This window comes from Cnephaeus nilssonii (genome assembly GCF_951640355.1).
Source record: "Cnephaeus nilssonii genome assembly, chromosome: 6".
In the NCBI taxonomy this organism is placed as follows: domain Eukaryota; kingdom Metazoa; phylum Chordata; class Mammalia; order Chiroptera; family Vespertilionidae; genus Cnephaeus; species Cnephaeus nilssonii.
Window position 1 is genome coordinate 45,782,049 of NC_137077.1, and position 24,471 is coordinate 45,806,519.

The window sequence follows — 24,471 nt, forward strand, 5'->3', positions numbered from 1 at the left end:
GGTAAGTACCAATTTCACAGGGTTCTTAAGAGGAATGAATAGGTAAGCAGGTAAAATATGTAACTACTGCTGGAGTGGGTACTAAATCATTACTGAATAACAAGTTAAACTAGTGTTACTAAGTAATAAGTTAAATACTTCATTTACTGGAAATCTCCCTTAACTACTTAATCCCATCCCTCCCCAAAGTACTAAGGTGGCTCAGAATAACCATAATTAACATTTGTAGAGTTTATGGAGCATTTCCTTTGGTTTCCACAATTCACCCTTCAGTAGGGCAGTGCTGGGTTGTTGGCTTATTTTTGCTCCTGAGGGATGAGGGAGAGGCTGAGAGCTGTGCAGGATGTAGCAAGAGAAAGAGAAGCTCAAAGGTCCAAGCAGAGCTGAAGGGAGGAAACAGGACTTGGGAAAAGCCTAGTGTCTGAAGTTGGTTCCTTGCATTATTTCCCCAGCACAGACTCTTGTTCTGTCAGCTTCCGAACCTCCTGGACCTCGTCCCTCCTCCTGTTCCCAGTCCTAGGGCTTGAAACTGGGGGACATCCTCAGGCACGCTGCTAACACACACAGCAGTGGGGACCCGCATCTTCCAGATCCTTCTTAGAAATAGTATGTGTAAGGAGCTAGGCAGAAAGAGACTGGCTTTTAAAATCCCAATTTTAAACTCAAAAACTTAAAAAAAAAAAAAGCCCTGGTCGGGTTGCTAAGTTGGTTGGAGTGTCGTCCCGTGCACCCAATATTGCGGGTACAATTCCAAGTCGGGGCACATTCCTAGGTTGTGAGTTCAATTCCTGGTCGAGATGTGTACAGGAGGCAACCGACTGGTCTCTCTCTCTCTCTCTCTCTCTCTCTCTCTCTCTAAACATGTCGTCAGATGAGGCTTAAAAAATAATAATGAAATAAAAGAAAAGAAAAAATTTAAACTCAAATTATTTCCCCGTAGAAACACTATTACACTTAGTATTCAGATACTACATTGCTAATAGTAGCAACAATAAAATATCCATTTTAAAAGCTCTTTTGTGTAATCTCCTTAGAGGAGCATAAGGATCATCTCTCCCGTTTAAGGGATGTGAACAGAGGTGACCTGAGCTGCAGAGGCGGCAGGAACCCCAGCCTGCTGACTCAGCCCCATGCTCACTGGTTAAATGGCCTTTAAGGCCATGCCTGGAGACAGAATTTTCAGAATCCAACCTGTGCATCAGCTGAAAGCAACTGAGTCATTATTAGCTCCCCATCACCCTCCCTTTTCAACCATGGGGACTCTTTATCTAACCGCTGATTAGAATCTATAGTAGTCAGCATAAGTATAAAAATATCACGTTAGGGCAGTGACTTCGCTTTCCATTGACACATGAATAGATGAGCTGTCAGAGTGATAAAAATGGCCCTCAGTTGACTTCATATCTGCTCTGCTTTCTCAAGGAAAAACGGTTAAAGCTGGGCACAAAACATTGCTTTGTTTTGTTTTGTTTTTCAACAGAGAATAAAAAGGAAAACAGCATGCAAATATTATTTTTCTAGATAAGACTATTTTTTCTCCCCTCAAAATATCAACAAACATTTATAGCTAAGGTTAAAAGCTCATGCTCTGGATCCATATTTCCTCCTAAAGAAACAAAACAAAACCTTACGCCTACCTACTCCATCAGAAGATTCCCAGTCAGTGAAAGACCAGCTCTGCCTTCCACTAGCTGAACAACCTTGGGCTACTGACATAACCTCTCCTGGCCTCAGTTTACTCATCCATGAAATGAAGAGAGTAGTAGCTCCCACCTCATTAGTTTGTGAGAATAAAATAGGCCTGGTACAGAGTAAATGCTCAATGAATGCTAACTGCTGTGCATAAAACACTGAGCTGTGAGTGGTACAAGGATGGGTGAAACCCACTTTGGTGACCCAGGACTCTAGACTCGGGTAGAAAGGCAAATGAGCACTTAAAAATAGCACAAAACGGAACCACGTGCTAAACAGAGGCATCTGTCAGAGGACCGAGAGATGTTTCTGTCTGGGAAAACAGGGAGGGCTCGCAGAGAGAATTGCATTTGAAACTGGGTCTTAAAGAATGAGCAGAAGTTCAGGCGAGGAGGGAGACAGGGAACATTCAATGCTGAGTTGCAGAGCAAACACGAAGAGGTGAGAAAAAGCCCTCTGAGTGTACACAAGCTCTCTAATTCACCCACGGGCTTTGGAAGGATCATAGCGTAGGTTAAAAAACAAAGTTTGTACATGCAACCCACTGAAGTTATGCTAGCCTATCAAATGAAAGTGAAGATAGGAAATTTGAAAACACATATAAAATAGAAATACCATTTTAGAAAGTATTTCAATCAAACTAAGACCCTTTCTTAAGTAAGGATTAAGAGTACCTTACAGAAATTAAAAAAGTTAATCATAAAATCTAAGAGGTGAAATTGTTCGCTGTGCTCAGCTTCCCCCAAATACATCACACCATCCTCCTTCCTCAAGTGTATTTTCAAGAATTATGCCTTATTTTTTATTGTCAAGAAATGGTTGCACTGCTCTGTATCCAGGCTGTCATTCAATATCATTTTGATGTCTTTGGAATAGTGGAAACAGCCACAGCCGTGAAAAATAAAAACGACTCAATTCAAGCAGTTCAGAAGCAGAACCTATTTCCACTTACTTATAGCCAATGTTTCAAGCATAAATTATACAGCAGCTCTCTGAAAATGCAGAGCAAGAAAATGCTGCCACCATTCCTACAGAGGACCGATACTTATCCTTAGGAAGAGCATTCAAAGGTCACCAGAGAAATATCTTAGGAATTCAGCCACAGTTTGTTGGGAGGATAAATGGGCGTCTAGAGAATTTAGAAGTGATAAGAGGCCCACACAGACTGGCCTACTCCTGGCTCTCTCCCCTCCTCCCCCCTCCCGCCCCTCACCTCCTTGGAACTTTATTGCACTTACCTGGGTATGTCTGGAACTCAGGAGACAAGTCCTGGCTAGCTAAATTTATTGAGCACTTAAAAATGTGGCAGGCCCTAGCCGGTTTGGCTCAGTGGATAGAGCGTCGGCCTGCGGACTGAAGGGTCCCAGGTTCAATTCCGGCCAAGGGCACATGCCTGGGTTGCGGGCTTGATCCCCAGTGGGGGGCATGCAGGAGGCAGCCGATCAATGATTCTCTCTCATCATTGATGTTTCTATATCTCTATCCCTCTCCCTTCCTCTCTGGAATCAATAAAAATATATATTTTTTAAAATGCGGCAGACCTCATGCTGATGGTTTTAGATCTGTTCATTTAACCCTCACTTCTTGAGAAATCCCTAGAGTAGTTCCCATTTTGTGGAGGAGGAATCTGAAGTGCTTGACCCGCCCAGGGGCTCAGAGGCTGGTGACCAGTGGAGCCGGATAGAAACCCCAGGGGCTGGCTGCAGGGCCCACCCCCTCAGCCGCACTGCTTTACGGCCTCAATTCGGAGTCATCTGCATACGAATGGTAACAGATAAGGGGACCACATATTTTGTTTGCATCTAAACTAGGACATGGGGTGGAGGGGTGTGGGGGAGGGTATCTTTTATGCTGGTAAAACTAGGCTAAACCAGAACAGTTTGGGGCATACAGGGACGTGTGGCCACCTTATGGATGGGTGCGATGAAAGTGGATGAATTTACTGAGGCAAAGAATGTTGATGAAAAGAAGAAAGAAGTCGACCACTGGGCCTTGAGAAAGACCAACGTTTGGGGAATTGCTGGAGAAAGAGAACTCCCAAAGGATACGGGAAGGTGAGCGAGGAGAGGAGTGTGTCAGACTCTCCAGCAGTTTTTCCGAGGGCAGTGATCGCCGGTGGTCCAGCCCCGGAGCTGCGAATGCTAGGGATTCGACAAGAACCAAGAAATGGCCATTGAAAGGAGCAACAAGGAAATCAATGTTGACTTACTGACAATCATCTCTTTGGTTTGATGGAGTTGGAAGCCAAATTAAAGTAAAAAAAAAAAAAAAAAAAAAAGAGTGAGTGGGAGGTGAGGACCCAGGAGGCAGCCAGTGCAAACAACGCTTTTAAGTAAGACGTGGCCTTGAAGGGGAGGCCAAAGATAGGACTGTCCTGGAGGTGGAGTCCAAGAAGTTTCCTTTCTTTCTGGAAGAAAGACACTGGAATGTATCTAATGCTGACGGCAGGAGCCAGGCTGAGGAGACTGAAGAAGTGGAATGCATAATTATCCCCTCTCCAAGGGACATCCTGGAGCAGTTCCCGAGGAGGTCTGAGGACGGCCACCTGAGCTGAGGATTCCCTCTGCGTCTGAGGAGGTACCTCTCTGCCGCTGCGGGAGGGAGGAAAGGGGGCCTGCGGGTCCGACGGTTTGGGGAGGGAACAAAGCGAGGTGCTTGCCGTCCGTAGACTCGGCTTTCCTCTCTCGAGTCCCAGCCGGGAGCGGTTCCTGTGGCCCAGGTTTCAAGGTGTTGAATGCACGGCAAGGCCTGTCCTTCGGCCCCTGACAGACATTGCCGTGACCTCTTTTCATCTTCACTGTTTGCCAGTGAGGTTGGTGATAATACTCCTGTTTGATGCCAACGAAAACTGGCTCCGAGTGTTGGGCAGCCAACCAAAGAGCACACAGCTGTTCAGGGCCCGAGTTCAAGCCTGACTTCGGTGTTTCCTGGAAGCAAAGCCAGGGCATTGCCTACTCTCTAATACTTATGTTACCGAGTCATAGGAAGGAAGTTAGCAAATGTAGTTTCATTAATGGTTTGGAGTCTAACCAGTGGTCGGCAAACTCATTAGTCAACAGAGCCAAATATCAACAGCACAACGATTGAAATTTCTTTTGAGAGCCAAATTTTTTAAACTTCTTCTAACGCTACTTCTTCAGAATAGACTCGCCCAGGCCATGGTATTTTGTGGAAGAGCCACACTCAAGGGGCCAAAGAGCCGCATGTGGCTCGCGAGCCGCAGTTTGCCGACCACAGGTTTAGACTGTAATGTGGACATTTGTCCTAAGCAGTACATGACCGATATCTTGTTTATGTGAATTGATTTGATTTTTTTTCATTTTAAGGAAGAAATCCTTTTGTTAGAAGTTTTTTTAATGGGGCTATTTGATTAAAGTCTCCGTAGTTTTACCTTTTGCTTTGATAGGAGAAGTTACTGGCATACAAGGTCTTATGACCCCACTTCATTCATAAAGGATGCCTCCTGCATTTATTTCTATAGTCCATAGGAAATTTTTTAAAAATTATAGATTGATTTGAGTGAGAGAGAGAGAGCGACAATGAGTTGTTGTTTCACTTATTTATACATTCATTGGTTGATTCTTGTATGTGCCCTGACGAGACCAAACCTGCAACCTCGGTGTATCAGGACGACACACTGAGCTACCTAGCCTAGGTGAAATTTCTGTATTAGATTATTACGGTGGGAGCAATATATTGCCTTAAGGGTTTTTAGACTCTTAAAGTGTGTAAAATTCTTCAGTTGATTTTTTTTTTTATTGCAAAAGGGTTAAAAATTTAATACTGTAGCCTGATAGGGGGATACAAATTGAATATGTCCATGATTCCTGCCTCTACAAGAAACCCTTGTGGTTACATGGAGCCCAGTTGGAAGATCACCGCTGCAGTTTCAATAGTCCATTTATGTCATATGTACCTGATACTGTAAATATATTTTTACTGATTTCAGGGAGGAAGGGAAAGGGAGGGATAGAAACATCAATGATGAGAGAGAACCATTGATTGGCTGCCTCCTGCATGCCCCCCACTGGGAATCGACCATGACCTCCTGGTTCATAGGTTGAACCTCAACCACTGAGCCACACCGGCAGGGCTATATCTGAAATTTTAGATGTGCTTGAGGACCGAGTGAACAGCCAAGATAGAAATATGGGCCCTACGCTGGGGTAGGACTGGGTAACGTAGGGGTGGGGTAGAGGAACCAGGACAGTTGTTGGAGGTGTGGGTCAGATTTGCAGAATGACAACTATGGCAACCACAGATAGACACAGGTGTTCTCCAAATTTTTGCTGAATTACTTAATGGGCTGAGGAACTGAAGCCTGTTTTAGAGATGAGCTTATTGAGGGTAGAGGATTGGAATCTGTCTTTCCAATGGCTTTCAAAACGTGTTTCTGTTGCATTATTTATCATGGTATCTCTCGGTACTTTTATGTATTTTTAAAAAATTGCTCCTAAAACCACTTTTTAAAATAGTAGGCCTGAATTATTTCCCCCATTTTCAGGTTATATAGAGGAGTGAATATTAGCTGATTTGCCCCAAATCAACCTCCAACCCCCAACCCACAGGCCATTCATTAAGCTTTCCCAAAGAGAAGTTTGAATTGTTCGCTATTTTTTTCTTCTGAAAACTTTATATGTGGGTCACTGCACGGCTGTTAATGAAAGTACAAAGTGGGGATCAGTTACACACGTCATCCTCAGGGGTGTTCTGCAGGGTAAGTCTTATCTATGTCACACACTCACAGGGAGGTGGCTACCTAAACGGTCACCCTTAATATGTCACTCTTAAGAGTCTACCCTAAAATTACAAACTTATAAACTAGAAAATTATTACTATTACAATATGACATGCAATTTAATGTTTGACAAATTTAAATTCCACTTAGAAAGTTGAGCAAATGCCAAGCCATAGCTAAGTTGTAGAGTTAAGTTAATGAAAAATAATTATTTTCTTATTTGTATCTTCTTTACAATTTAAGGGGATCTTGGAGAATTCAAAGTATTGATTTGATCACCAAAAATGCAGTTGGAAGGAAATTAACTATATCCCCAGTATAATACTGCATTAAGATGGTTAGTCCTATGCAAGAAACTTAAACTAGTTACAAGTATTTCCTACAACTAAACCAATTGAAACAACATCCTAATTGTTAGTGATTACCTCTGTGATTTAAGACTTTGCTGCAGGGTCTCTGAAGCTACTGCCCTATTAAATGTCACTCTTCCTGTAATAAAGATCAATAAGAAAAGAAAAAAATTAGCCTAATTTCTACAACACATTGATTAATGGAAAACAAATGCTATGTGTTTGGTTTGTAATAGTTATAAAGCAATAGTCAATAATTTACAAGCCATGGCTTATGAAGCTATTAAAAAATTAATTATCCCCAGAAATCTAAGCAAGATACTTGAAAGTAATTTATTACAGTAGCAGCCACTATTAGTGCATTTTTCTGTTAGAGCCTTAGCCAAAAGCCAAATTTTACTTTGAAAACAGAAAATGATGGCACTACTTATAATGATGACTTGAGGAATCACCATGAAACTCTTTAAAAACTGGTTTTCATTCAATATTGGAATCTCAGATTGCAATGATCGTCGGTATACCTTCCCTCTCCCCCTTGACCTTTCCTACAGGCTTTGGTGCTTCGTTTGCATGCATCAGTTTTAGCTACTAGTTTCTTTGACATTTTTACATGCCCATTTTCACACCACTCCTCTTGAGTGAAGAGACTGCATTTTTATACCTACTCCTTCCACCTCGAACAATATCTGGTTCTCAGAGATCCTTATTGAGTGAATGAATGAATGAATGCATGTATGAGGCAATCTACCCATAACATAGGTACCCCAACTAATTAGTGAGTTTAGCAAATTTGAAGCGAGAAGCCTGGGCTAAAAAGACCATTGATCTGTTTTCAAATCCCTTTTTTGTTTCAGTTTTATAAGTAGAGCTTTGAAAATGGAAGTAACCAACTGTTTTTAAGATGAGAGAGAAGATTTAGGTCTCCAAATAATTCTCTACTTCACCCCTTCCCCTCAAAGAGTCCCCCCCTCCTTTTTTTGATTGGTTTTGTTTTTAATGTTTGGCATCTTAGCTGAAAGGATTCTTCCCCATAACAGTAGTCCTGCGGGTGTCTGATTTGTTAATTCTGTTCCAGTTGTGACACTCTTGATCAAGAATTTCATGAATTTCCTTTTAGTTTTGGCTTCTAACTGGAATGCGTCTTCCCAGTCATTTCCCCTCCCCTTCTTTTCTACAGTCCTATCTGCATGTTCCATTGCAGAAGAACAATACATTCTTAGATGGACATTTCTGCCTGACTTTTGGCTCTGAGCCCTTGGAGCAGCATCTGGGTGGGTTAAGTTCCCTGCTCAGGATACAGGGCAGCCCAGGAGTCTGTAGAATTTTGCTTTGGTTATTCAAAAATCCAGATCTTTTAATTTTTGCATGTCTCTTGTTTGAGATTATGGTATGGGATGAGAAAAAGATACATTTTTAAAATACATATATTTTTATTGACTTCAGAGAGGAAGGGGAGAGATAGAAACATCAATGATGAGAGAGAATCATTGATCGGCTGCCTCCTGCACACCCCACACTGGAGATCAAGCCCACAACTTGGGCGTGTGCTCTGACCAGGATCGAACTGTGACCTCCTGGTTCATAGGTCGATGCTCAACCACTGAGCCACTCTGGCCTTATTTACACTTCCTACCCTACTTCTACCCTCACTCCCCCCGCCCTCCCCCAACACACACACAGCTAAGTACACATGGACCACCTCTCCTGAGCTGGCAGAGTAAATGGTTGCCTGCCTATGCATGGAGCCACATCAAAAGACCTTCTTCTATCTCATCCCCCTGATATGAGCCAAGCTTTAGCATTCAGACTGACTTACAGGGAGTTCTGGTCTAAAGATCTCCTACAGAGACAGATTTGGGAGTCTTAGCTCCATCACATCACATCAATATCCTTCCCTATAAAAGGTGAATACTAAGAATTAGCTTATAAATAGGATAACATTTGTAAAGCACCTGACATCCATTAATTCTGTTTTATTCAAAATCTCTCACTTGCATCATCTCATTTGACCTTTAATAAAACCCTGCTAGACATGCAGTAGGAAAACTATAATCCCCTTTTTACAGATGGTTAACCTGGTGTTCTGAAACTTTCTCAGTAATAATAGTAACTCTTGTCGATGATTACTACTTATCAGGCATTGTCCTAAACACTACGTTTAATCCTCACATCAAATCTATGAAGTGGGTACTAGAAACTGGGAAAATTAAGGCAGACAAGGGCTAAATAACTTGCCTAAGGCTAGAGCCAGCCGATACAAGAGTTGGGATTGAAACCTAGAGAGCTTGGCTTCAAAAACAGTGCTCTTCACCAGGATGCGATTTCCCACTGCTTTTTAAAGTAGTGGATTTGACTCACATCTGTGAGTCCAAGTCTAAGGCTCTTCACATCCTGAGAAAGAATCCATTAGACCACACAAGCCAAATAGCACTGAAGGAGACAGCACTAGGTCCTCAGATCCGCCGAGCTTGGGAAGAGAGAACTCTAACGCTGGGGTTGGTGGTCCATACCCCGGGGGCCAGGCACAGGCTATATGACCAGAGTGCCAGCCCAAAGAGGGCACACAAAGCTGGGTGGCCTGGGAGCCCTGGGAACAATATGCTGGGAAGAGGTCTTTCCCTGCACTTTGCACTTTGGAGACTTGGGTCTGAGGTAAACAACTGCTGTTCGCAAAGACCCCGGAAAGGTCACGGCACCCGTTCATTCTGTTTTCATGGCACTTGCCCTCTCCTCTGTGTGTTACAGTTATCAATGAGCATGTCTAATCAGCTCTCGAAGGACGACAAGACCAAGTTTTGCTCGTTTTTTATATCCCCCCCCTGTGGTGCACTTAGTAGGAGCTTAATAATAAGTGTGAGTTGGATGAATAAATGATTGTAAACAAATGGACATGCCTAAGCCCCAAAGGGATTTGGAGTTTGCTTTACGTTTTACTTTGTTGCACCACAATAAGCTAAATCCTATTTTTAAGTGTTTTTGTTTGTTTGTTTGTTTTTTTATAGCCAAAAATAAAAATAACATTTGCATGGAGATTCTTTGGGGGAAATTAAGCCAATATTTTCAACTGTCGTCTTAGGGCAACTCTTATGTTCTACCCATTTTCGTGGTTTTATTGTTGTGCTTGTACGCATTTAAAACCACAAATAGTATAGCTTTTAAAAACCGAATGTGCCATTGAATAATAGCTATCCACCCACACCTATTAAAATGTTTACTAATGCATGAAAGCCTACACATATCACCTACGGTGGGTTTTAACAGCTTTAACTCTGTGTGAGTGGGTGACACAGTGGGTGCCATCTTCCTCCCCACCTGAGAGTTGTTCGCAGTATTGATCTGTGTTTCTACCTTTTATTCATTAGTAGCTGTGGTTGTAAATGGCAACCCGAAATAAAGTTCTGAAGATGAACTTCACAATTTTTAACAATTTTATTCAACGTGCTGGGGAGGGAAACTTTTCCTCTACCTCTTAGGTTGAGTTTCGGGGCCCTGTGATTAAGCTAACAAAAGACAGGTTAGCAGGAGGAAAGGCACACAACTTTTATTAATGTTAATGTGCACTAGAGTTCATAGAAAAGAAATGAAACTCAAAGAAGCGGTTAAATTCAGGGGTTTATATGCCATTTTAACAAAGGAAAAAGGGCTTGGGCTTCGGGGGATGATAATTGTGGGGAAGTGACTAGAGTGAGAAATGCCTCACCTGTCCAAATTTCAAATGACGGACTCGGAAACAGAAGCATGGCGAAAATGAGACTTTTAATAACACTCTCAAGAGCAGGCGCCCATTTTACAGGATTGCATGTAGGGCAAGGACTACAGCCTATTTATTTGGACCCTCCTCCAGCTCCTCGTTGGCTGAGTACTATTTGATCACCTATTTCCTAATAGGTCGCCTAGGTCTTGCTGTCTCCCATTGGGTTATTTAAAAAAAAAAAAATGGGCTGGGGCCTTCTCTAGTTGCCTCTAGGACGAGTGCTACGTGTGCTAGTGTGCTAAGTGTACCGCTCTCATCCTCTCTCCCCACCCCCACTTCCTGTTTGCTCTGGGGAAATTCAGCCGCAGCCACCTGGCCACATGCTGTTTCTTTTCTATGAAGATAAATCAGAGGCATATTTCTTACACTAGGAAATATATGGGGAAACTGACGGAAAATCTGGGCTCTACGTGCAAACCCATCTTGGTGCTGACAACACCCTGCCTTCTTTCTTCACTCTTCTCTCTGGTTGGGGGAGGGCCACCTTCCTCAAAGGGGAATACACTGCTTTTAGGCAGATAAGGTGAGTGCAGAGAACTCTTCTTGTGTCTGTGGATTCTTGTTGCCTCCAGCTCAAAATCATCCCTCTGACACAGTGTCACGGTCGGGGGTGGCATATTCGATCTTCAAATGGAAAGCAAAGAATATTGCAGCGGAAATATTCTTTCCAATGTTATCTCTCGTACAAGACCTATTGGCACATGTACTCTTATTTTCTGTTGCATTCCACTGAATTCTTTTTAAGTTACTAAAAGTAATATCCAATTATATAAAGTGTGTTTTCAGAAAGGGGAAGGCAATTCCTCTGTAATCCTGTTATTTAAAATGTTTTGCATACTTTCTTTCAATGTTATCTATGTGTATCTGTTTCCTACAGTTTCAGCGAGGTGGGGCACACGTGGTCTGTAAATTCCTCAACATATCACAAGCATTCTCCATGTGCTTGCTTACTCACACTCATTATTTAGCAGCTGCAAAGTTTGCCTATCCGTTCTCCAGTTGTCAGATATCTGGGCTGCCTTCCCAGTGGCAGTTTGCACCTCCGGCAGGGGGGAGGGCGGGGCGAGTTGGCCCCTCCTGGCTAGGTGGAACCTGGGCCTCTAAACAGCCACAGGCAGTTCAGAGGTCAAGTCCCAAGCCTCAGCCAGGCCAAGCAGGGCTTCTGGCTCCAGGCTCCCTTCTGGCTCTCTCTCCCCACTCCCAGCCTTAAGGTGGTGGAGTTCCACCCTGCGGGTTTCCCAGGCCAAGACTTCATTCCTGGCCCACCCAGAGGGCCTGCCCAAGGTGGGTTCCTCCCAGCTGCTCTCTCCTTCTGTCCTAGCTCTCTGCAGACCCACCCGCGTGCAAAGAAAGGAGCTGGGCCTCGGGACCTGGACATCATGGCCCAGCTGCAGTCCTCTGAAGTGCAGCAGCTGCTCCACAACAAGTTCGTCGTCATCCTGGGAGACTCCATCCAGAGGTCCGTGTACAAGGACCTGGTGCTCCTGCTGCAGAAGGATTGCCTGCTCACTTACGACCAGCTCAAGGTCAAGGGGGAGCTGAGCTTCGAACAGGACAAGTTAGTGGAAGGAGGCAAGAAGGATATCATGAGCAACAGCACCGACTACCGCGAGGTCCGCGAGTTCTGCACCGGCCACCACCTGGTGCGCTTCTACTTCCTCACACGCGTGTACAGTGAGTATGTCCGGGCCGTGTTGGAAGAGCTGCAGTCCCACGAGCACACCCCGGACCTGGTCATCATGAACTCCTGTCTCTGGGACATCTCCAGGTATGGGCCGGACTGGTTTAGCAGCTACCGGGCGAACCTGGAGAACCTGTTCAGGCACCTGGGCCAGGTGCTGCCAAAGTCGTGCCTCCTGGTGTGGAACACGGCCATGCCCCTGGGCAGGAAGGTCACTGGGGGCTTCCTCCCGAAAGAGCAGCCGGCCATTTCCTCGGCCCGGATTAAAAAGGTGATCGAGGCCAACTTCTACAGCTATGTCGAGGCGAAGAACCACAATTTAGATGTGTTGGATTTGCATTTCCACTTCCGCCACGCGGAGAGGCACCGGCACGTAGATGGGGTACATTGGAACCAACTCGCGCACCGACACCTCTCCCAGCTGCTGCTGGCCCATGTGGCCGACGCTTGGGGTGTGGAGCTGCCCCACCGCCAACCAGTGTGCCAGTGGATCAAGTGTGACCCTGCAAGGGCCAGACCTAGCCAGAGACTTGACAGGCAGTCCCAGAGCAGCAGAGACCTAAGGGCCGTACCCCCACCCTCCTCGTTGCCTCCTCCCAGGCACAGCCCCCTGTTGCCACTCCCAGCTCCCCGCCCACCCCTGTCCCCACTCCTGCCCTCTCCGCCTCTTCCCATTCCCTGTCACCCGGCCATGCGCCCCCAGGTCTTATTCTATCCCCAAGATACCTATTTTTCCTCAGACCAACCTTTCCAGTCCGGTCAATTCTTCTTCAGCAATTTCCATTCTACCCAGACAGGATTTGACTTAGAAAATGACTTTGTGTTTGATCCCCAGCCACCAAGGGCCCCCTTCCCCACACCCTATTATCAGCAGCCGGCCCCCGTGGTTCATAGGGGTTTCCCCCGGAATCTACCTCCTGGCCCTTATATGTCCTGGAGACAGTTGCCCAAACCTTACAGGAGACAAGCCCGAGGCTGCCCAGAGCCAAGGCCTCATTAGACTGACTTGTGCCTTTTCCTCCTCATGGACGTGGACTTGACAGGTCATCTGTTGCCTAAACTGACTGGTCTTGTTAACAGAAGCTATTGATCCACATTGGACTTCTTTGGTTCTTTGCTGTTACCAGTTGTTAGCTATGGCCCCTTCCTCCACGCTCTGGGGGTGACCAAGTATTCCTGCCTCCCCACCCCCTGTTCTCTTTGTCTTTTTGTAAACAGAAAATTGAAATTAAAAAGTTGTTTCACAAAAGTAGTTGTGGGTTTTGTGTGTGTCGATATTTAATGGTGCCTCTTCCTTCCATTAAACAATTAGCTTTATAAGAGCAAAGAGGATATCTGCTGAGTGAATGGTCAAGGCATCTTGATAAACTACTCAAAGTGAATTTGCCTAAATAATCCTGATTGTTTCCATGAAATGGATTGGGTATAAACAAACTAACGTTTTGTGATCCTATTTTCCAGAGATTCTTAAAGAATCATTGTATTTTAGAACTGGGAAACTGAAGACATAAAATGTAGCTACCATTTACAAACAAGGAAACTTGAGGCCAGGAAGGTGAGTTACTTGTTCTAGATCACATAGAAAATCACTCCTCTACTGGCCTTTCCAGGTTTATACTGGTTTCCAGTTTATATTAACGTTCAAACTACAGGACTGATTTATATCAAACTGAGAAAAACCCCTATCTATCCTGTATAATAAAAGCCTAGTGTCCCACAACATCATCACAAGATGGCCACTGCGACATCGTCACAAGATGGCCACCACAAGATGGTCACCAGAGATGGCCGGCAGGGGAGGGCAGTTGTGAGCAATCAGGCCAGCAGTGGAGGGCAGTTTAGGGCCATCAGGCCTGTAGGGGAGGGCAGCTGGGGTTGACCAGGCCTGCAGGGGAGGGCAGTTGGGTGCAACCAGGCTGGCAGGGGAGGGCAGTTAGGGGTTACCAGGCTAGCAGGGGAGGGTAGTTTGGGGCCATCAGGCCTGCAGGGGAGTGCAGTTGGAGGTGAGATCAGGCCAGCAGGAGAGGGTAGTTGGAGGCAATTGGGCCAGCAGGGGAGGGCAGTTGGATGTGACCAGGCCAGCAGGGGAGGGCAGTTAGGGGCGACCAGGCCTGCAGGGGAGGGCAGTTGGGTGCAACCAGGCTGGCAGGGGAGGGCAGTTAGGGGCCAACAGGCCTGCAGGGGAGGGCAGTTGGAGGCGAGATCAGGCCAGCAGGGGAGGGCAGTTAGGGGCAAGATCAGGCCAGCAGGGGACCAGTTAGGTTTCAATCAGGCTGGCAGGGGAGCTGTTAGGGGGTGATTAGGTTGGCAGGCATTAGTGGTTAGGGGCAATCAGGCAGGCAGGAAGGCAAGCAGTTAGGAGCCATCAGTCCCGGATTGTGAGAGGGATGTCTGACTGCCTGTTTAGGCCCAATCCCCTAAGGAGTTTCAGATTGGAGAGGGTGCAGGCCAGGCTGAGGGACACACACACACACCTGTGCACGAATTTCATGCACTGGGCCTCTAGTATATATATAAAGAGCCAGGACCTGTCACATCCAAAATGACCAGAGGGACAACTGACCGCCAGTGCCGGGGTAGAGGGGGGAGCAGGTGCGGCGAGGATGTTAGCCTCCAGCCAGGGCCTGGCAGAGTCCTAACGACCTCGCTGCTGCCTCCGCGGTTGACTCCAGCAGGACCTGGGCCATCCCCTCTGGACCAGAAGCCCTTTTCTTGATACCAGGTTCCTAGGGTCTCTCAGAGCCGTTTGTGGAAATCAGGAAACACTGTGTGTGGTCATCCCACCCTGAGGACTCCCAGGGCTTACAGCAAGGGTGGGCTTTTGTGGGGTCCCCTCTATTATGTGATCCATGGTTGCTACATCCTAATGACAGGTCCTGGGATCCTCCCTCTGTTGACCCAAGGCCGGACTCCTCAGATCAAGGCCTCACTGCCCTGAGTCCTCTGCAGGAAGTCAATATACATCACATTCAGTACCAAGCCCAGCAATTCCAAAGCCTGATGGCAGGAGCTGAGATTGATTCCATAGGGTCCTTTAGCCCTCCCTCTGATCCATACTTTGACAGGGCCTGGGCCTCTTGTCCTCTATGAAATTGAGCCTGCAATCCTCAGACCAAGAGTCTAAGTACCCAAGTTCCCTGATTAGGTGGGTTGGGGGGAGGCGCAGTTTTCAACATACCAACAGGAAGCCCAACTTTGGGAATTTAAATTCCTGCCTCATTCGTCTTACACTGTTAAATCCCAAATCTAGGTACTATTCCTACTATGATCACCCCCAAGATTTTAAACAAAGCTAAGATAACCAGTTGAGCAACTCTTTTCATTAAAGACAGCCTAAAAGCAATGATTTCAACCTTGAAAACAGAAAGCTGGGGAGAGCCACATGGATAGTGGAAAAGGGGGTGAGATGAAAAATTTCTGTGGTAGTAGCCAAGAAGTGAATGGTTTTCAAGGTGCATAAGAACAACCTGTACTAGGGAAGCAGGATGATTCACATCTCCACAGAGACAGTCACATTACCTTAAAAAGATTTTAGGTAAATCTATGAAAACTAGCTAATGGTGAAGGATGAGAAAGAACAATGAACCACTGAAATGGGTGGCCTAGGGTAACGTTTGGAGGAAGTATCATCTCCCTACCATGTGACCCATCAGAATTGAACATGGGGTCAATAGGTTTGAGAAGGCTTAGGAGTGCTAAAGAAATGCCCCCTTTCTCTTACCAAAGCATCTTGGCCTCCTCACTCCTCCCCATGAAAGTGTCAGGATGGTGCTTTATGATGTCTAAGTTTCTCTCCCAGAGCTACTATTAGCTGGAGGAGAGGCTTCCTGATTAATTAAAGCCTAGGGGGTGTGGCCCCTCATTGTCCTAGAGAAAAGCATATGTTCAGGAGGCCTGGGATAGGACCCTGGGAAATTTTGACATGGTGAAGATGACCAGGAAACCACAAACTCCTAGCACAGTTATGTAACAACCAACCCCATTCACCAAAAGAAGGTAAAAGAGGAAGAAGCCCTGTTAACCCAGGTCCAGTGTCCAGGATGAAAGGACCACACCCAAACTTCTCCTCCTCTTCTTTAGTGGCATATGCCCAAGACTCCCTGGTCTTGCCTGGCAGATTCCATCCTCAACCCATACTTTTTCTCACGAAGTCTTTTTTCCCTTTCATCCCAGCCATTTTCCCACAAACCAATAATGTCCTTCTGCACTTACTCTGTTGTCCTTCCAGGTACTAAAGACATCCATGGGGGTGAAAAGATGTCTTTAAGGGAGTTCAAGGAAAGGAGCCTTTCCAAAAATTCCTACCCCTTCAAGAAAACCTACGAAAGCTATAAAGTCAACAGTATGTGGCCATTATCACAGGCCAAATGAGGAACTGAATAAAAATGATCCAGAAAAAGACAAAGACTATGTAGAAAAATTCACCACCTCAAGTGACAACTTGGGACAGCCAGTAACTTCAGAGCAAGGCCAAAGACCTCAGAACTATCTATGAAGTCTCTGAAGTCTGGCCCCCAAGAAATGCTGACAGTGTGGAAGCCAAATTTTACACCTACAGGGTATACCAATAGTGATGATTAAAATAAAATTGATAAGTAGTTCACTTCCAGTGTAAGCATAATTTGCAGACAATTTTTATTAAATTTATTGGGATAACATCTTACCTAATAAAAGAGAAAATGCTAATTGACCGTACCTTCGCTACGCCCACAGCCAATCAGCGTGAGTATGCAAATTAACCAAACAAAGATGGCGGTTAATTTGCATATGCAGGCCTGCTATGAGGGGAATGGGGGCGGCGGAGGGAGCTACTCGAGTGGTGCTTCAGACAGAAGTGAGGACATGCCGGCTCCAGGAGGCCCTGAGCGGGGAGTGGGGATTTGTTGGCTCCCGGGCGGCTGGGGAGCGGGGACTTGCCGGCTCCCGGGCGGCTGGGAAGCAGGGATTTGCTGGCTCCCAGGCGGCCGGGGAGCGGTGACTTGCCGGCTCCCGGGTGGCCGGGGAGCAGGGACTTGCCAGCTCCCGGGCGGCCAGGAAGCAGGGACTTGCCGGCTCCCAGGCAGCCAGGGAGCGGTGATTCGCCGGCTCCCGGGTGGCCGGGGAGCAGGGACTTGCCGGCTCCTGGGTGGCTGGGAATGAAGCCAGGGGCCTATTCTTGCACGAATATCGTGCAATGGGCCTCTAGTCTACGTTATAAAAGACCAGGGGCCATCACGTCCTAAATAACCAGACGGATGACCCATCACCAGGCGGGAGGGGTATGCGGGGGGTGGGGTGGGCAGCATGGTGGGGGGTGAGGCGGGCACGACAAGGTTGTTAGCCTCTGGCCTGGGCCGGGCGGAGGCCTAACGACCTCGCTGCTGCCTCGGTGGCTGTGGATCAGGTCCGGAGAGAGGCAGAGCCTGATCAGCAGCTGCCGCAGCTGCTGGTGAGGCCCAGGGCGAGAGAGAGGCAAGGGCTGATCAGCAGCTGCCACAGAGGCTGCATATCAGGCCTGGAAAGAGGCCCGGAGGCAGAGGCAGGCAGAGGGGTTAGGGGCAATCAGACAGGCAGGCAGGCAGGCAGGTGAGTGGTTAGGAGCCAGAGGTCCCAGATTGCAAGAAGGATGTCCCCCAAGGGGTCCCCAATTGGAGAGGGTGCAGGTTGGGCTGAGGGACACCCCCTACCTCATGCACAAATTTCGTGCACCAGGTCTCTAGTAGCTATATAGTCAGAAATTTAGTAATTAGATGTGCAATGAACTATGTATGTAAACTAGAATGAATGGCATGTTTGTGACGATGATTTCTTGAATGCTCTTAAATTTTGGACTTGAAAAAATTAGAAAAATGTTGCTATCAAAGACAACATGAGTCACCATTAAATAAAAATATGCATTGGAATCGACTACCCAGTGGACAACTCTGACAAAAGGACATGGCATCTCTCCTGTTTTATAGAAATGTTAATCACGGAGAGTATTTAAATGCTAGGCCTTTTGTTACCCTAGATTAGTGAAATGTGAATACTTGATAAGCTAGTCAAAATAGTATTATCCCAATAATTGGCATACCAATTATTGACTTTATTTGACTGGCTTATAGGTCCTCAAGTGGACCATTCCTAAATTTTTAAAAATACATACTTTTATTGATTTCAGAGAGGAAGGGAGAGAGAGAGAGAAAGAGAGAGAGAGAGAGAGAGAGAGAGAGAGAGAGAGAGAGAGAAACATCAATTTATGAAAGAGGATCATTGACCAGCTGCCTCCTGCCCACCCCCAACTGGGGATTGAGTCTGAAACCCATGCATGTGCCCTTTACTGAATCGAACCTGGGACCCTTCAGTCTGCAGGCCAATACTCTGTCCACTGAGCAAAACTGGCTAGGGCGGACCATTCCTGAACTTTACAACGTGGGCCAGGAAATGTTGTCCTGCAAAAATGAAATTCATGAAATCACAAGAAGTGGATGAGCTCAGCTCTCTACAGAAGAAGTACACAGCAGCTTTTAATCTACCAAAGAATAAGATTGCCAGAAAGTAAGGCCTTCATCTTATCTCTGTGTCTCAAATCCTAGTGCAATGTCTAGCACTTAGGAAGTACTGAATGCTTTTTGAATGAATCAGTGAATGAATATGAGGTAGTATATGAATGTGTTGTTGCTAAGACTACAACCCAAGTTTCAAAGGAGACACTAAACAGACATAGAGTCATTGTAGCACATCTGAAGGAATATTGCCAAAACAGCATTATGATGACCTTCAAGGACTCTAGAAAGGTAGTGATTACAAGTCAGAATGTCCCAACAAAGTGAGAATAGGGGACCCGTTTGACCAATGTAAATGTTCTAATCCACGCAGATTAGGCTGTGCAGTTTGGTAACACCAGCCTTCAAGATGAGCTAATTGCCTGTGTTCTTTACGTTTCCCAAGCAAGACAAAGCTGCATTTAGCTGTTAATCTGAGTAAACGGATGAATATAGTGTTTATATTTCCATGAATTAACCAATAAACTGGTGGTGTGGTTTAGATCTCTCTTGGGAATTAAGTTAGTATGCGTTATTCCTCCTTAATCTGATCACACCTGATGAACCACGGAGAATGAGTTGTTAGATATACAGGCTTGAGGATCAGACACTGAATCAATGATTAGTTCACTGTTAATAGAGATTAAATTGCACCGATCACTGAGCAATCCTGTTTCTCACACGTGGGTAGGAGTGCAGGTAGACTGAGACAGGGACAATCTTTTCCTCCCCAGGTGAGTTAATATCCTATGGCTGCTATAACAAGTACCACAAACTTGGCTTAAAATGACCCATTGATTCTTTTATAGTTCTGGAGCTCAAAAGCCCAAAATCCATGACCCCAGAGTACTATCTTTACTATGTTCTACTCTGTCCTACATGAGCAGGCTTCTACCTGCCTCTGCAATGTTATCGTCATCTTTTTTTCTTTTTTAAAAAAAATCTTTTTGTTGTGGTAAAATACACATAACCATTTTTGTAAGTACACAGTTTAGTGGTATTAAGTACATTCACATTATTGTGCAAACACAATCTTCTGGAAGACTCTTCTTCATTGCTCTTTATGCTTTCAACTACCCAGAACTTCTTTCTGTTCATAAAGCATGCCAAGCTCTTTCATAACTTGGGCCTTTCCACTTGCTATTCCCTTTCCTGAAATGTCCTACATCCCCTACCCGCTGGTTCTTTGAATATCTAATTCTTCATCCTTCCATCTATATCTCCTAAGAGGCCTTCTATCATTTAATCTAAAAGTACTGTTGCAATCTATCATAGTATCCTTCACTTCCTTTGTATTGCGTACCCCACTCAGCAGTGGCTTCAGTAGATGCTTTTACTCTCACCTAGAATATAAGGTCTACAAGTAACATGAATTCCCAGTGGCCGCTAGCACAATGCCTGGCAAAGAAGATGTTCAAGTACATTTACTTCAGTTAAATGTTCAAAAATATAATTAATTCATAGTGTGTAATCAAGTAAGAAGGCAGTATGTATTAAAATCAAGCTGTATTTGATTACTTTTCTTAAGAAAATGTCTATAGAACTCTCCCATATCTCTACCTAAGTCATCTGGGTAGCTAATGCCTGGACCTTCCCAGCCCCACTGAGGGTAAGAGGCTGATAACAGTTCAGCTTGCATTTCATTTCATACATATTCTGGCCTTTATCTTCTACCTTAGAGCTTTCTTTGTCCATTTTTGCTATTGTCACCTTGCTTTTTAAATCAAGAAACCTAGCAATGCAATCAAGCTATTGTCTGGTAAAAAGAGCTAAAGTTATTCAACATTTATGAGAGAAGTTATTGCTCTATTGTTAAGACTTAAAGTGCAGAGTTCATACAGCCTTTTCTCTCGACTTTTTCTCAAAGCTTTTTCTACTTAACTTTTGTTTCAAGTTTTCTGGAAAAAGAAAAAAAATAGCGTAATATTAATGATTAAGTTGACATTATCCAAGCAGCATATGTGTCTCACAATATCCTATAAGGTAAACTATATTATAGACCAAAGGCTGAAACTTTAAAGCTGTAACTATATTTTTCCATAAGTACAAACAAAGCAAAGCTCAGCACTTGAAAATAAATAGAATCTCACTTCTGGCCATGAGAATAGGACCAGGCCCTTCTCCCTGGTCAGCCACTGAGCTCTTGCCATCCAGGCCCTAGCATTGCATGACTCTGAGGCAACATGCACGTTACATTCTGGAGTTGGTACACAGCAGCCGCTTGGTCTCTGGCGGCTCTATGTTCATGAGTTCTGCAAAGGTGAGTTATTTTGAAATCTTAGATCATTAAGATTCATGTCAGAGAAAGGATTTACTATTGTATGTTTGTATTTATAAGCTCTAGAAATAATATTTTCATTCCCAGAACTTTAAGAAAGGCCTCTATCACTGTATGCTTAATTTGTAGATATATTTTTTCACAAGACTTGGCCCATTAATCTTTAAAGATACATTTTCTAAAACATGTCCCTTGAGCCATCATAATCTTTACTCATGCATTCTATGGGCAAGGATGCTTATCCCCAAAAAAGGATTCATTCTGCAATTGCCCCATGTGGGAATTCACAATGAGTTTTAATGGATGACAGACTCTGAGAAGTTCTGCGTAAAATAAATTTGATTAAATGTGTTTAACCTAGTGTTTCCCAGATTTATTTAACCATAGACCTTTTTCATATGCACCATCTTTTAAAACCATGTTTTGGGAAATGCTGGATGGAGCAAAGTAGCTTTACAGTCTTTTGTATAAAAAAATAATATAATAATTTTTAATAATAATACAAGAATAAACTATTTCATACTAGAGGCCCGGTGCATGACATTTGTGCACTGTGGGGGATGGGGGTCTCTCAGTCCGGCCTGCGTCCTTTAGCAGCCTGGGTGCCCTTGGGGGGTGTCCGACTGACGGCTTAGGCCATCCTTAGCACTGCCACAGAGGTGGGAAAGGCTCTCGCCACCGTCAATGTGCTCATAGCCGTCAGCCCGGCTTGTGGCTGAGCGGCGCTCCCCCTGTGGAGCACACTGACCACCAGGGAGCAGCTCCTGCGTTGATTGTCTTCCCCTTGCTGGTCAGTGCACCATAGCGACTGGTTGTTCCACTGTTTGATCAATTTGCATATTACTCTTTATTATATAGTATAGTTACAACTGTAAACCTACTTTTTCTTTATTCTGTATTGTTCTAGAGAATGCCAGATAAAATAGTTGGGATAAGTGAAGAGAAAAGGTTTGTTAGTAACATTTTATATATAAAGCTTTTTTAAAATAGCGCATTTTATATATTTTTTTATTTTTAAAATATATTCTTATTGATTTCAGAGTGGAAGGGAGAGGGAGAGAGATAGAAACATCAATGATGAGAGAGAATCATTGATGGACTACCTCCCGCATGTGATCGAGCCCACACACAACCTGGGCATGTGCCCTGACCTGGAATCGAACCGTGACCTCCTGGTTCATAGGTTGGAACTCAACCACTGAGCCACGCCAGTTGGGCTAAAATGGATCATTATAATAGTCTGTGCCCAAATATGAGCTAATATTCACTAGGTAAGCCTGGGACAAGCCTGAGATTTGGCTCGTTAACCAAAATGGGATAAAATGGACCAGGAATGTTTGCCCTCTTCTTCTGAAGGGGGGAAGAACTGGGATGGCCCAGCTTGATAACAAGTATTGGGGTAGGTCCAGTCCAGAGCAGAGCATGGTGTGGAGTGGAGGCATTTCACCCCTGTTGTTTGATACCTGGCAAAGACTATCCCAAGATACATCCCAGTGGAGCATGGTAATGGGAAGTAGAGAATAAACAGCTTCTGAAGCTGAGGAGAATAGTCATCAACACAGCACCATCTGTCAACACTTCACAAGGTTGTTAGGAGCAGGAGCAAATCTCTATCAAAATGCCTGTCTTCAAAGAGTAAGAGCACTAGCAGGAACTGCTGTGGCAGAGCCAGACACCTTCACTGAAGAGGGAATCCGGCCAGGCCTTGTAGTCTGACAGCCAGTCTGGCCCCCTCCATCATGCTCAGTGCTGCCTCTCAGACCTAGCTGGTACCTGGCTACTGAGCTTGGCTTCTAAACCTCACTTCTACATAGCATGGACTAATTTTCAATGTTATATTTCATCCCAGTAATTAAATCACACTGCCAGATTGATTTTCCCCCTACCATCCATTCTTCTCTAACTTCACCATGTTTATCTAGAGTACATCAGAATATCCTGGTGGGCTTGTTAAAACATCATTGTTGCTTTCTCCCCCCCAAGGTTTCTGATTCAATAGGTCCAGAGTGGGGCCCAAGAAGTTGCATTTCCAGTAAATGTCACACTTTGAAAATCACCAAAGAAATAAAAATGTAAAAAGAATCATGTAATTCTACTCATGTACCCATAACCTAAATTTATACCCATTTTATTTTGCCCTATTTTCTTTATCTTTTTTTCTAAAGTAAAGCAAATCCATAATATTTCCCCCCCTAAATATTTCATATGTGGGAAATAAGGACATTTTTCTACATAAGCACAAGATAAGTATCACAGTTAACAAAACTAACAACTTGCTGATATCATCTGACACTCTTATGGACTGAATATTTGTGTCCCATTTCCCCTCCCCCAAAATTCATATGTTGAAATCCTGTCCCATAATGTGATGGCATTAGGAGGTGGGGCTTTTGAGAAATAATTAGGATCAGATGAGGTCATCAGTGTCATCAGAATATGTCACAGGCAAGGCATTGCACCATAACAGGAAGTATGCAAGCTGGTTTCCCAATATTCTTTGCTAAGATTGATCACCAAGTAAAGGGTGACAGTTACAAGCCTGCATTTTGAAGTTATGTTTGCCCACTTGCAACCTGTAAGTGCCCTGTGGGTAAAGCATTGGTACTATCAGGGTGGAGCCCTCATGAATGGGATTAGAGCCCTTATAAGACTCACAAGAGAGCCTGCTTCTCTCTGCTCTCTCCCACGGGAAGGGTGCAATAAGCTAGGAAAAAAAGAGTCCTCAGAATCCAACCATGCTAACACCATGCTCTTGATTTCCAGCCTCCAGAACTGTGAGAAATAAATTTCTATTGTTTATAAGCTATTCAGTTTATGGGATTTTTGTTATAGCAGCCGAAACTAAGATACTCAGTCCCAAAATATTTTCTGCAGCTATTCAAATTGGGATCCACTAAAGGATCACACATTGCATTAGTTATTACGTCTGAATCTTTTTTAATTTAGAAGAGAACCCAAACACACCCATCTTTTTTTCATGACATTGACTCATTGTAAAGATTTGTCCTGTGTAATGTTTCACTTTCTGAGTTTGTCTAATGATTTCATCATGATTCCATTTAACTTGTACTTTATCCCCTGTATTTCCTATGAAGTGAATGTTAAATCCAAAGGTTTGAGTAGGCACAAGTTAAACATTTTTGGTAGAATATGTCACAGGCAAGGCATTGCACCATAACAGGAAGTATGCAAGCTGGTTTCCTAATATATTCTTTGCGAAGACTGATCATCAAGTAAAGGGTGACAGTTGCAAGCCTGCATTTTAAAGTTATGTTTTCCCACTTGCAACCTTTAAGTGCCCTGTGGGTAATGCATTGGTACTATGTCAATATTCCAGTTCCTCATTGTGGGAGCACTTGTTCCTCGAACCCACAATTCTTCTGAATCCTGCTCAGAGCACCTAGTGTCAGAGCAAGTTCCTCCTCGAACCCTGCTCACTGTACTAACTGTTGGGAACTCAGTTTCTCCTTTATTC

At 44.6% G+C, this 24,471-nt stretch overlaps 1 protein-coding gene across 1 annotated transcript in view; it reads left to right on the top strand.

Annotated features, from left to right (window-relative positions):
- Positions 1 to 13,458, top strand: part of PCED1B (PC-esterase domain containing 1B) — a 135,754-nt gene extending 122,296 nt beyond the window's left edge. Inside the window, 2 exon segments of the mRNA XM_079773917.1 lie at positions 11,856 to 11,879; positions 11,881 to 13,458. Coding sequence (XP_079630043.1) covers positions 11,856 to 11,879; positions 11,881 to 13,215 — 1,359 coding nt within the window. The 3' untranslated portion in view covers positions 13,216 to 13,458.
- Positions 13,459 to 24,471: the final 11,013 nt, after the last annotated feature.